We start from the raw sequence: 13,762 nt of genomic DNA, 5'->3' as shown, positions 1-13,762 counted from the left end.
GTATATCAAAAGATTAAAAAGTAATAATAACCCAGATATTTTCTATAATATTTTATCACGAGAATCATAAGTCTGATTAAGATCTTTAAGTCCAACCCCACAGCCAATAAATTCAAAAAGAAATAGGAAACAGCGGACGCCAACCAACCGCGTAGACTTGAGCACAAAATCAAGTCAGAAGTCACCCTGACCCTGTGCAGACAAACAAAGCCACAGACCAGGTTTCTTCGGTCAAGTTGCCTAACGGTCCAAATTGGCTTTCTCCAGTCCACAACACACAACAAATCGTTCAGTAAAAATACACATACAATTCACATAATATATAAATATATATACATAGCATCAAGCAGCAATTTATTATTATTTCAGGCACACGAGTTTCCTTTTGTTGATTCAAACAGAGGATGCGGAGAATAGCTGAATTTTTCACCTGGACCGCTGCTAATTCCAGATTTCATCACTATAACAAGGTTTCAGGTAACTATCACAAGATTGTATGTGTATGTAGTTGTCACACACATGGAGCAGTTCAAAACTATAAACACGTCGACCCAAATTCCCATTGAACGTAAAGAAGAGGCCCTTCCCAGATACAGAAATGCTAAATAAGAAATTAATGAATAGAATGAAGTTAATGTGATCACAAGAGAAACAGCACTGCAGTTCTATGAAAAATTTTAAGCTCCAAGAATCAATAATGAATACAAAACTTGTTTTCTGCTTCTCTCAACAAGAAAGCTCGCAATGATGAGAGAGACAGAGAGAAGGGGGGAAGAGCAAAGGAGTCAAAAGTGTTAAATCAAAAAATTCCCTGTTTCTCACAGTATAGAACACTAAAATCAGAGGTCCAGGATCCTACCCTGCTCAATGGCAATTGTTGCCGACACTTTAATCAAAAGATGAGCACCAAAAATGAGACGGATAAAGTTTCATATGGAAACAATGAACTTCCGCAAATTTACACCTGCCATGCCCAGCGGAATGAGAATACATTAGCTACTGACAGATAAGTCTGCCGACATTTTCCATGAAAGGGATAGTTTGCAGACATACCTCATTGTCCACGAAAAGCAAACAAATAATATTTACATGAAAGAAACCTGCAATTTTCCCAACAATATAAGATCTCTTTAAACATGAAACTCAGTTCCCACAGGTCAGAATTTCACTTGAACTAATTGGCACAAACCTTGGAGTATGGAAGAATGTTGTCAATTTGTTATCTGAAAACCAAGCTGCCATTTTGTTGTGGTCTCAACTTTTCAATGAGGGACTGGTAGAACGATTTCAATGCTTTAAGGTCATTACCCTGATAATAATAACAAAAGAAAGAAAGAGTAAGCACAAAGGGGCATTAACCACAAACGATGATGTTAACCAGAAATGGAAAACAACGATGATGCTTGAAGAGTCCAGAATTTAGCCCCTCACGCTGTGTGATGATACACCCACAACAAATCACATTATTTAAAGAAAAAAGAAGAAGAAGAAGAACATGCAGTACACCTGTTAGAGCCCCCCAAAATTATTTATTATTAAGCTCAGAACAAACTCAGGCCTTTTAACTGAGTTTCTATTTCTGCATGTGCATGGTTATGGATGTCTAAGTTTGCACAACAGCTAAGGGTGTGCAAACCGGTTAACCGAACCGAACTTTCGGTACTGAAAATTCGCTTCGGGGTTTTGTAAAACCAAACCGAATTTGATCGGTTCGGTTCGATTCTGACCGAACCAAATTTAGTTTTTCAGTTTAAAAACCGAAAAAACCATTTTTTTCCTTTTTAAAAAAAAATATATATTTTGATACTTTAAGCTGAAATTGTGATATTTTTTCAATTTTATCCAAAAATACAAATACCAAAATTAGATTCTAAATTAAATACCAATATAATATTAATATATTATATTAATATGTGTAAAAATATATTTTATTTATTTTATTATTTAAAAGTTCGGTTTTTCAGTTTGGTTAAACCGAACCGAAAAATCAAAAATTTTTAAAAGAAAAACCAAAAACCGAACCGAAAAATTCAGTTCGGTTTTCAGTCCGAACAGAATTTTCGGTTCAGCTGGTTTTTCGATTTTCTGCACACCCCTAACAACAGCACCAATACTTTTTTCTTGTTTTCACTCAGAAGTAAATATTAGACTTAGGTGATTCATAGAATAAAAGTTGGACCAAAGTCAATAACGTAAAACATAGCGAAGCACATTCCACTATCAATGGCCAAAAAACACTCCCTACTATGATTTACTTCTGCAGAGAGAGTTGAAAGCATCATACCTGCAGCTTTTGACAATACTGTTCTGCCAAGTTTTGAGGGCAATGGACATTTGGAAAACCTTTTGATACAAAATTAAGAAGAAAATCATTGCCAAATTTCTCGTACATGACCTTTTGAGCCAATACTATTTCACCAAACAAGACCACCTGCCAAAGAAAGCCGCAGCAAAAGGAAATGAATATGTATTTAGGCATGACTCTGGAAAGCCGAAAAGAGGACCAAATAGAAGAGAGAGAGTGAGGAGGCACGAAAAGCAGCAGCAACCAATATGACAGAATGATGATCTACTCCAGTGATAAACTGAAAATTTAACACAACCATATTGAAATATCAAACGTAATGTAAATATTCTTGAATGGTTCAAGAAGAAAAAATTGTATGGTACTTATACACCAGACCAAATGCAGGATAGGAGGAGGATATAAGCAGATTTTTGTAGCCAACAGAGAGATCCAATAGCATCCAGAAAAACATTTAATGCTACCATCAAATTCAATCAAGTACAAAGTTCTAAAAACATAGAGATATACTACATTCACCCCTTTCAAACAGAGATTTATTTACATGTCCTCTCCTCCAACATGATGAAGTCTGAGTGATATAACAATATATGGATATCACAGAAAACTTGTTTGATATAAACGATACACTTACAGTATTTGCATCACGAAACTCAAAGGATTTGTCTAGCACACTGTACAGACAGCAATTCGTTGCGAATGCTTCAATTATGAAACTCCGGAAACCAGGTACCTGACAAATAGTATTACTTTAGCATACTTGGAAATTGAGATATAAGGTGCACCAAGTAAGATACCTTTTCTTTGCCATGATCAGGACACCAATCACTTATTAGCCTGATGAAGATCTGAACACATGCCTGAATAATGTAGAAATTCTAGATATCAGCCCCACCTGACACTACCTCATAACTAACAGATCTGAAAGCACAAAAGTTTTAAGCATTTCCATGGCTCAAAAAAGTTTAGGTAAAATACCTTTCTTATAACGATATCCTTATGGTTACAACATGCATACAATAGCAACTGCATCATCAAATCCAAGTATCCACTACTTCTGGGGGACAAGAAAATTGACGAGAGCTCATGCATAGCCATAACATGTAGAAATATAAGGAATGTTCTCTGAAGCTCTAGCAACTCACGGATTTCCTGAAACAACATATTCATAGTGATATTCTAACACAACTGATTAACAGAGATTTGCATTAGAAGTTAACAACTGTCACAAGCTAAAAAAAGTAGTTAAAACAAAATAAATGAAGGCTCAGTGCATATCTGATATAAGACAAACCACCACACAAGTGATGGTGGGTTGGGCAGGCCCCCACCGTTCACTAAATAAGAATTAAAAAAAAAAAAGAAGAAAAAAGAAAGAAAGAAAATTTAGGAGTTGGTCATAGACATATCTCACCCATAAGAAACTTATAGAAAAATGTAGAACAAGAAATTTAAAATCCCTAAAGATAAAATAAATGTCATCCACTGTGTTATGTTTCAAGGTGACTTTCTTGTACTAAGATCAAAATCCTCTTGCACATTCTAACTTCCGGCCAAGAGCATATTCATCAAGATTTTCCAAATCCATATCAACATCAAACTCTACTATAGCTGTTCGGTTTTACCTTATATGTCAACAAGTTCCACAAGTATAACTTCTTTTTTTGCTGCAGAGTCCGGGTATGAACAATTATGCTACTTGAGCAACTAAAGTTTAGAAACAAGGTCACATACCTCAGGGCAGCTGCCCGGTCCCGACTGAATATCACTCCTCGGAAGAATATTGAATGTCCTACTAGCAATCACAGGGTATATAACTTCCAATATTTCACCGACCCCAGTACCAAATTTGCAGATAAGCTGGTTAAGCAGTACAAGAAAACCCACCAGTTCCTTCGGCTGCAGAAGAGCAATTAGAAAAATTGATGGCCTCCAAATTCACAATGCAGAAGACAGGATGAGACAAGTAGATGATAGATAAGACAGGTTTCCTTAATGATGAGATGGAAGCAGGACTAATAGTTCCCACATCAAAAAGTACTAAAACAAAATGTAAAATTAAAGAATAACATATATACATAGTTTAGTTCATAAAATAGCACATGTAATCAAGAGAAAAATAAAATTTCCAATCCACAAGCCTGATAATAAAACACAGATAAATCATAAACTGGACAGAAACCACAAACACATATACTTTCTATCCTAGCTAGGCATCTCTACTGAAATCTTGTAAAGTTGCAAATGCAGTAAGTCAACCAAATAAAAGTCATAGACAGTAAAACAGAAATAAACACAACAGGAATGTTTTAAAAAGTGAAGATTTAACATTATATCTGGTTCAGAACTGATGAACACAAAGTTAAAATCAGATTAATTGCAAGACCATTTTACCAGCAGTCTAGACCTATGAAGTTCACTTCAGTAATTAAAGCATGGGAAGAAACTGAGCTGCAAGGCAAATCTTCATACCTCACTTTCTCCAAGCAACTCGCCAAGTGCCTTTGGAAGATAGGGAAATACGGAGTTTCCTAAAGTGTCCACCATACGGTGGATGAAAGATGTGACCTAGCAAAACAAAGTGGCGTTGGAAGTGTTTACAATGTAACAATCATGTGGAAAATCCCGATTCATACCTTACACCGCAGGGGTTGTATCTCTGGGAACACAACAAGTACTTGTAGGAGAATGTCCAGAGTCTGTATCGAGAAATCAATTAAATAGTATGTAAAGAGATGAAAACAAACATCAATTTCTACAAACATAGAAAAGAAATGATGGCTCCACAAGCTTCAGCTTTTTATCTAATTCATGTGAACCAGAATGCTGAAACATTTTTGACAATTATCTTTCCCATACAGAAGTAAAAACAAAAATTAGTAAAGCTAAGAAAGAGAGGAGAAGACACAGAAGCAAGTAAGAGGAAGAGGATGGATGCATGTGGGCAGAGAAGGTGGAGCGCATTGGAGGGAACTAGGGAGCAAGCTAGTTGGTGATGACTAAAACCCAATAAGAATATAAACCTCGTATTAGTTACAACAAACTCAAAATTCACTGCACTAACTAAATAAATTTAGGATGAAGATTCATATAGTTATCACAAAAAGAATAAGGAATTTCTAATTTAAGAAGTTCAGACCTGAACTAACCTTTTTGAACATGAGACCAATTCCAGGGCGACTAGCAGTTGCAAGACGCTCACTGAAGCCCTGGATCAGGACAAAACCATATTCACACAGTAATATATATGCAAAATTATCAAATTACATTCTTATTCTCCACATACTCAAACTATCAGGCTAAATACAACATATGCTTTCTGGTGAATAAAATATAGCTATTACCAAAAAAGTTGACATCCTTTCACTATTTTGTGATACTGTAGATTAAACCTCTTGAAGCCAAATAGACAAATGAAAGTAAAATGAAATCATAATCACGTAAAGGAAAAAAGGAAACTAGAGCAATTAAAATACACATGCATAAGAGACTTGATAGGTGAACAAAGACCTTGCTAAGAGCATTAATGGCCGTAATCATTTGCTGGATATTTTCAATCTGCGCAAGAGTCTCTTCAGGATTACGAGATTTGGCATTTAAGAGGGCCACCTCAACCTGCACGAGCATATGAACTTTCAATCAGTTTAGTGTTTCTACCAAAAGCAAAATAGTAGCAAAATCAACTTGCACAAAGTACCCAAGGAAACCTATGGTATTCCAGAGACAAATAGTATTATATGTCCTAATACTTGACCTGCTGACACAGTGGAGTTAGCAGTGCTGAAAGATAATCAGATTGCTTCTCAGGGGGTACATCTTCCATCCCAATTAACAAGCCAATAGCCTGTAGAACCAAAAGGATTACATCAGTTGGTGCATCGACTAATTAACTGAATCAAATATTTCTATATATAAAAGCAACCTCAAAAACATGAGTTCCATCTTCAGTTCCTGGAAGTTCCTTTGAGGCACTGCCCGTCTTAGTAAATTGGACCACTGTATCCTGTAGACTCTGATTCATACGGCATCATATAGAAATCAGCAGCATGTAATTAGAAGTGGATCTTATTGAAGTATATTCTACCCAAAAAAATTAAGAGGTGGAATCGCTACCTGCAGGATTGTCTCGATGTAAGGCACAAGCTTCGCTTTGAGCAATTTCACAACCTTCATGAACTGATAACTTGCCCTTCGACTTACATTGACATTTGGGTGGTGTACACCTCTCTCATCAAGAAAGGCACGCAATGCCATTGGGATATATTGTGTATTCTCTGATACAAATTTCACATATCTTGTTATTGTATCCAAATAGACAAGTGCAACTAGTCTGTTGGAGTGGCAAGGAAAAGTTGTTGACAAAAGCATTGGGACCAATTCTCCCAGTAGACCACTCCCAGTCCTCACTGCATCATCAGTTAATGATTCTCCAAGCGCATAAAATAAGGAAAGAGATGCTTCAACTTCTTCAGCATTTCTATCTTCTGAGGATGAGACGGCACTAGCCAATGAGTTTCTGATAAATATCTGAGTCAAATCTGGTGCAACACGACCTATATTACGGAGCAATACAAATACATCTTTCCGGAACTCCACCATCCTATCTTCTTCTTCCCTACCGATCTTGTCCAACGAATCCAGATTACCGCGGTACATGGGATCAAACTGAATCTGTGCACGAATAACATCCAATATCTGGCCCACATGAAGCAGCTGTGTCTCAGTCAGCCCAGGAAGGCTCTTCATTGTGCTAACATAAACTGAGAGAAACTGCAGAATGCTGAACGCTGAATCAACTTCACAGTTCTGCATGACATAAAAAACTGATGGCAGAACCTCATTTAGGAGTTCTAATGAAACTCCTTTACCATCCTCTGAGTTCAAACGCTTGGAACATTCCAAAAGTTCAGTCGCATACCCAGTGAGCAAAGAAGCCACGCTAGAAACCAACTCTGAGTTACTATCCCCTGCAACCAACCTAAAAACCCTTCTTATCTGAAGGCTTTGCAAAAGAGCAAGCTTTGATTTGTAATCCATCCTTTTTGAAACTACCGCAAGAACCACTCCTGCTGCAGCAGCTCGAAGCTGATCCAGTATCCCATCCACCAACATCAGTTGGAACAACAATGTAATAAATGCATCATTGGCAATCAACCCAATGTCAATCCACGAAATGTACCTCCTCATACAATCCAACACACTAGAACACAGGTCAGGGTTTGAATCCCTATACATCGAAACAATGTCATACCAAGCCCCCACGATCTGAGGCACACACTGCCCTCTCATCGCATCCTTAATCCTCCCCGAAAGAGCCACATCATCTCCACTGCGTGGATAGTCCAAGCTAATTAATTCATCATCCAGCACATTTAGAACCCGACAAAACATATCAATGACCACAGCTCCTTTACTTAAATTTGGCAAGAAATCAACAAAAACAGATGGCCAGCTTAATGGATACTCAAAGTAAATCAATGTCACGACAACCTGAGCAAGCTTATTCTTAATAAATGCTGGACCCTCCAAAATCCTCACTGAATTACTATTACTAGCATGGACAGGTTCGCAACACGCCAACGAGAACACAGATTTCCTAATAAAAGACTTCTCCTCCGGTGTCATTGATGAGTACTTAATGCGAAGCGCCTCATGGAGGCACTGCAAACACCAAAAGTGAACCTGAACTAGCTCAGAAAAACACAACTTCTCTACACATATGCTACAGACTGATGGGGTCTCTTTAATTTGCTGAATAAAAGCAGCAGCTTGTTCTTTTAGCACCGAATTAACCGCACCAGATTCATCGAAACTTATTAAAATTGCCTTTTCGAGATCATCCATTACAGTCAGAAAACACTAAACCCTAGAAAAACCAAAAAAGCAAAAAAAAAAAAAAAAACGTGGGGCAAAAAAACCTCCTAAAAACGCTCTTGATTGCCCACTTTACAGAGTCCCAACCACGGATGTTTAGTAAAATAATTAACTTCTCAACTTGTTTATCGATTGATCGAGTGAAGCAAACCTCCTTACCTTAGATTAAAGAGGTTTTGATTATAGAGCTTGTGTGTTGGCAGGGATTGGGCAAACAAACTGGTGTAAAAACTTAAAGCTTTTCCAATCCGATTCCAAATGGGATTAGGGTTTTATAGCGCTCCAAATTAAACGGTATTGATATGTATATATATATGCATATAAATCACGGTTTCATATGAATGAAGAAAGAAGTGAGATTGTGTTCTTGGAGGTGGCAATGGGGTTTATATAATTGTTGGAATGAGAGGAGAAAAGAAGGGGACGGAGGCTTTTTCAACACCCCGGACTTTATACCCCCACCCACAACCCCAACATTCACAATAACTTCCCCACTCCAACAAACCCAACAAATTTAATTTTATATTTTTTGGGCTTAATTTCATATTTCAAGATACTTCAATTTAATACAAAATATTGCTAAACTTTATATTAATTGAAATCAAAATTTAAGGCCAATATAAAAATTTTATCATCCACAATTTTTATTTCAGATTTTTATCATGTTTGTTCTGCATTATTCTGATATATTCTATATTTAAAACATCGATACCAATCATGTTTCACGTCGTTCATGCATGATGAGCTTACAAATCATGCAAGTTTTACCGCGACACGTGTTTTGGACTATAAATGTCAAATAATTTTTTTCTATCGTGCAATCCTTCTATGCTTAGATAACCATTCTATGAACTTCTTTATATAAAAATTAAGATATCGACTCACCGACACTGATTTTGTGCAGATTGAGTACACAGTGCGAACTATTTAGTAAAATTCTCTATAAAATAACCAGCAAAAAAATATGTTATATCAATGCATATCGTGAACTTTATTAATTTTAGGATAAATTACAATGGGCTCTCATAAAGTTTGACATAATTACAAATAACCTCTCAATTTTTAAAAAATTATGAATACTTTTTTGAAATTAACGTTTTTCTAACAAATACTTTTTTCTATAATGGGTTGTCACGAAAATATTATTAAATAATTATTAATTTCAAAAAGTATTTATAATTTTTTTAATAACAAGACAGTATTTATAATTATAACAAATTTCAAACAATCTATTGTAATTTACCTTAATTTTATATTGAGGATGAGCTATGCCTAACACGTACTTCAAATTTCTTAAAAAAAAAAATAGCTGGTGTGGTAATGTTGTTGATTAATGTAATGTGTTGGGCTTTATCAATTGGGCTTTCGACAACCTAATCTAAACTTATTTATAAGCGAGCCGAATTTACACCTTAACCCGATAATGGTCCAAATTTAGGCCCAAATAAGCTTTTCCCTTACAAGCTTATAATCGATATTTATAGTTTTCGTTAAGTTTTCATTGATTCATAGTAAATTCAGCAAGATATTATTGTGTATTATAAATTATAATTTTATTTAATTTTAAAAATAATTAAAAAAATACTAATTTAATAAATATTTTTTTATAATTTTTAAAATTATATTTTTTTTTATTTTTTTAAAGAATACAACAAAACAAAATTGATCGTTTTAGACTTTCATCTAAAAAATTACATAATTTATTAAATATTAAGTTAGTGTTTATAATTTTTTAAATAATAAAAAAATAATTATAATTATATTAAAATTTAAAAGAGTCCATCATCATTCACCTTATAAATAATAATAATAATAATAATAAACTTTTTTTTTTTAATTTGTTTTGGTTTTTCTTTTCGTTATAGTTGGTGGTGAGGAGCAATTGAATGATGGTAGGGCAGTAGGCCAAGAAACAAGTGTTAGCCGTCGTTGCTGACCCCTCGTCCGTCCGTCCCTCCCCACGTGCTGCCTCCCCCCCACCCCCATCCCCCCGCCTATTTTCAATTATTTTTATTTTTATCTAAAATATGCAAATAAAAATCAGTGGTTAGAGTCGATATTTCTAGAAGTTACCGATTTTTCGACGGAAGTCCACGAAGAGGGTAGGATACCGAGATTCACTGAATTCTGCTCACTCCCCAAATCCCTAAAATACCCCCACTGCATCTCATTTTTTCCATATGCTCATGTTTTCTAATTCAATTCCCAATCAACCCTAACTTAATTAGACAATTTAGGTATGTGGCCTAATTTAGTTATCGGAGTTGAAGCTTTATGATTTTAGGAGTCGTGTGTCTGAACTCGTTATGTGCATGAGATATTGTCTATTAGTAGTAGGTTGTTGAGCAGAATATGATTATTGTAATACTTTTTGTTAGATATTGGTGTCGACATAAATTATTGTAATTTTAATCAGTTTATTTCAATTAATAATAATCCATCCCTCTTAATTCAAAAAACAAATAATTAGTTATTTGTACGTTAAACTCATCGTGCGATTGGTGTACAATTTAAAAAAAAATGAACAATCATATAACAAGTGTGTATATTTACTATCCGACTCATTTAATTTGAATAAAAACTTTTCCTAACTCGATCTATAATTAGGTTAACCAAACAATGGACCATAACCTAAGTTCAATATTAATTCATCGAAATTAGTCAACTATTCAGTCATTATCTATGCTTTATTACTAAGAGAATGGATATTTATCCGTCTTACTTTTTCATATTTTTTAAATATTATTTTTATCTATTTATGCAACTCCCAACCCTTCACACCATATTTTATTTTTCGTTTTTGTATTTTGCATCCCTTTTTTTCCTCTAATATTATAACATAATGTTTTTTTATGACCTTGGTTTTGTTTTTTTTTTTTTTAAATAACAACGATGAACTATTATTAATTGAAATAAATTAATTATAATTATAATTATTTTTATCGACATCAATATCTAATAAAAATTGTTACTATAATCATATTTTGCTCAACAACACCTTCGATTACAGTAGAGAACAACTCCTACTCAGTGAACAATATCCTATGCACATGGTAGGGTTCAAACTCATGATCTCTAAAATTATGGACTTCAGTTTCGTCAATTGAATTACGCCTCATTGCCTGACTTTGCCTTAATAAATATAATATTAATTTATGTAATATTATTATTTAAATAATAATAATTTTTATAAATATTTTATTTCACATAATATTAAAAATTTATATATATAGGTAAAGTGACACAAATAATTAATTCTGACCACACGATGGTGCATTTTTCAGGCGAACAAAATTGGAAAAAAATAAAATAAAACTAAACATATATATAAAATGAAATAAAAATAATTCCCTACGCAGACATATTTATATAGTAAGTATTTTATTAAAATTTAATTTCCACTCATATTTATCACATTTTCCTTTTAATAATAATAATCGAGGATTTATTTATTTTTATTGTTTGAATACAAATTGAATGATTGGTGACATCAAAGCGATTTGCAGTCGATAAGAAGGAACTCAAAATATCAAGCCATTGGTCCCATTTCCCAACTTGCCCCAACACCCTAACATGAATGAAATCATATATGATTGGGCATTTAATGTGACATTTCAAATATTTAGGGATAATTATAACATCTTCCATGTATTATATATTTAAAATTTTGAAATATCATATCTAACAGTTCTTACATTTATTTTTTTTTAACAAATAAATTTATTTATTAGTTAAAATTCATCAAATTTATTAGTGTTAACAATAAAAAAAAAAATGAATGGAATTTAATATTTACTAATCATTGATTTATTACTGATATATTGACCTGCAATAAGTCAGTAAACTAAGTTGAGGCCTCATGATTTTAGAGGTCATGATTACTACATAGTGGGAGTTGTTGTTGATTTATTTTAATTAATAATAGTTCATTATTTTTACTTTTTAAAAAAAAAGAAATTTGATTGATTTATTTATTTTTTAATGCCAATATATTTGATGATTTTAACTTATTTGTTTGACGAAATAAACGTATTGATACTAAATATAATTTTTGAAAACATATAAAATTTATTTATAATTACTCTACATTTTAAGTGTCAATATAATTACTTTTAAATATTATGCTAGTTGTAGGTTTACAGATATAAATAAATATTTACTTTGGAAAAAAGGATAAATAAATATTGTTATTCCATTAAATTATAAAAATATGGAGAGTAGTCAATATTTAATGATAAATATAAGGGTAAATTACAAAGACCTCCCCTGAAATTTGACATAGTTACGAATATTCATTTATTGTTTGAAAAATTACAAATACCCTCATAATATGATGAAATTATGTGTCTTTAGATGGTGATATGAAATTGTAAATCTTATCCTTACTGTATTTTTTTATTTTTTTAAATTAATAAATTATAAAAATATTGAACAGGATGGAAGAATTTTTTTTTAAGTTATAAAAAAATTATCACTTAGTTTATAAAAAAAATATTTTTTTTTCGCAAAGGTATTTTGGTCGGTTCACCATAGAAAATGAATGAAAATCTAATGAATTTGGCTAATTGTTAGACAATCATTAAAATTAGGGAGTATTTATACAAACAATGAGATGGTATTTGTAATAATATCAAAACTCGGGAAGGTAGTTATAATATACCCTAAATATAAATAATATCCAAAAAGTATAAACTAATTAAGACCTTTTATTAGATAATAATTAATTAATAAGATGGTGAAGGGACCTATTTTAGTTTGGCAGACACATACTATAATTGTATTTGTAGTTAGGTTTAATCCGTATTTTTAATAAATAAAAGGACGGCATTATATTAATTTGTAATGTCATATTCAGTGTACATTCGATTCTTATCCAAAAAATAATGACATTATCTTAATCACAATTACTATCCCCAATTCTTATTAAAAATTTCATCTATCTATATTAATATAGAAAAAGAAAATAACCCTTTTTTTCACTTTCAAATGTTGATTTATGACATCGTAATACTATGTTTTTATTATGTCGATAATACTTTTAAATTATTAAATTTTTTATTATTTTTTGAATATGATATGTTGATTTTTTATTTTATTTTTTTTATAATATTTACACTAGTATAAAGAAAATAAATTTTGTTTATAAACGACGACCTGTGCACCGCGACACTAGTTGTTTTTCTAATTTTTTTTTTCTGTGATATGTGATTTGTTACTTTATTATGTTATTATTATTTAAAACAAAAAAGATTGTTTATTATATATATATGTAGAGACAATGTGTCCTGACTGTTAATAATAATATAAAAAAAAATTATTTTTTTATTAAATAACTGACGATTTATAATACCACAAGATCAAAATTTTAAATGCCAACTATACTCTTAAATATTTATATTAATATAATTATTTTTTTGTTTAAATAGTCAACGTCATTTTTTAATCGTTATAATAATATTACATTTATTCTACATTCTCATGTTCATCACTTATTGATTTTTATTTTTAAAATCTATGTCGTGTTTATCTATTTTAAAAGAATTTATAGGACAACCAATTAATAATATATAAACTAATTTTACA

At 32.4% G+C, this 13,762-nt stretch overlaps 1 protein-coding gene across 1 annotated transcript; it reads right to left on the bottom strand.

Annotated features, from left to right (window-relative positions):
- On the bottom strand, positions 592 to 8,632 carry LOC105157807 (exportin-T). Its single transcript, XM_011074288.2, has 15 exons — positions 6,419 to 8,632; positions 6,228 to 6,317; positions 6,060 to 6,149; positions 5,816 to 5,920; positions 5,455 to 5,514; positions 4,942 to 5,004; positions 4,778 to 4,873; positions 4,040 to 4,204; positions 3,284 to 3,457; positions 3,103 to 3,165; positions 2,940 to 3,038; positions 2,285 to 2,431; positions 1,190 to 1,309; positions 1,054 to 1,100; positions 592 to 964 (listed from the first exon to the last, which is right to left on the bottom strand). Exons 1-13 carry the CDS (start codon positions 8,147 to 8,149, stop codon positions 1,220 to 1,222), a joined length of 2,973 nt encoding a protein of 990 aa, XP_011072590.1. The 5' UTR covers positions 8,150 to 8,632; the 3' UTR covers positions 592 to 964; positions 1,054 to 1,100; positions 1,190 to 1,219.

Source organism: Sesamum indicum, linkage group LG3 (genome assembly GCF_000512975.1).
Source record: "Sesamum indicum cultivar Zhongzhi No. 13 linkage group LG3, S_indicum_v1.0, whole genome shotgun sequence".
Lineage (NCBI taxonomy): Eukaryota > Viridiplantae > Streptophyta > Magnoliopsida > Lamiales > Pedaliaceae > Sesamum > Sesamum indicum.
This window is presented reverse-complemented; position numbering and strand designations above follow the sequence as displayed.

What these genes read in the sequence shown, in the direction of transcription:
- LOC105157807 (XM_011074288.2), bottom strand. Translation starts at nt 8,149, where the DNA reads ATGGATGATCTCGAAAAGGCAATTTTAATAAGTTTCGATGAATCTGGT. An exon ending in CTGATCATGGCAAAGAAAAG is followed by an intron (nt 3,039 to 3,102) that starts GTATCTTACTTG and finishes ACTATTTGTCAG; the next exon opens with GTACCTGGTTTCCGGAGTTT. An exon ending in AGTTTCGTGATGCAAATACT is followed by an intron (nt 2,432 to 2,939) that starts GTAAGTGTATCG and finishes TTTCTTTGGCAG; the next exon opens with GTGGTCTTGTTTGGTGAAAT.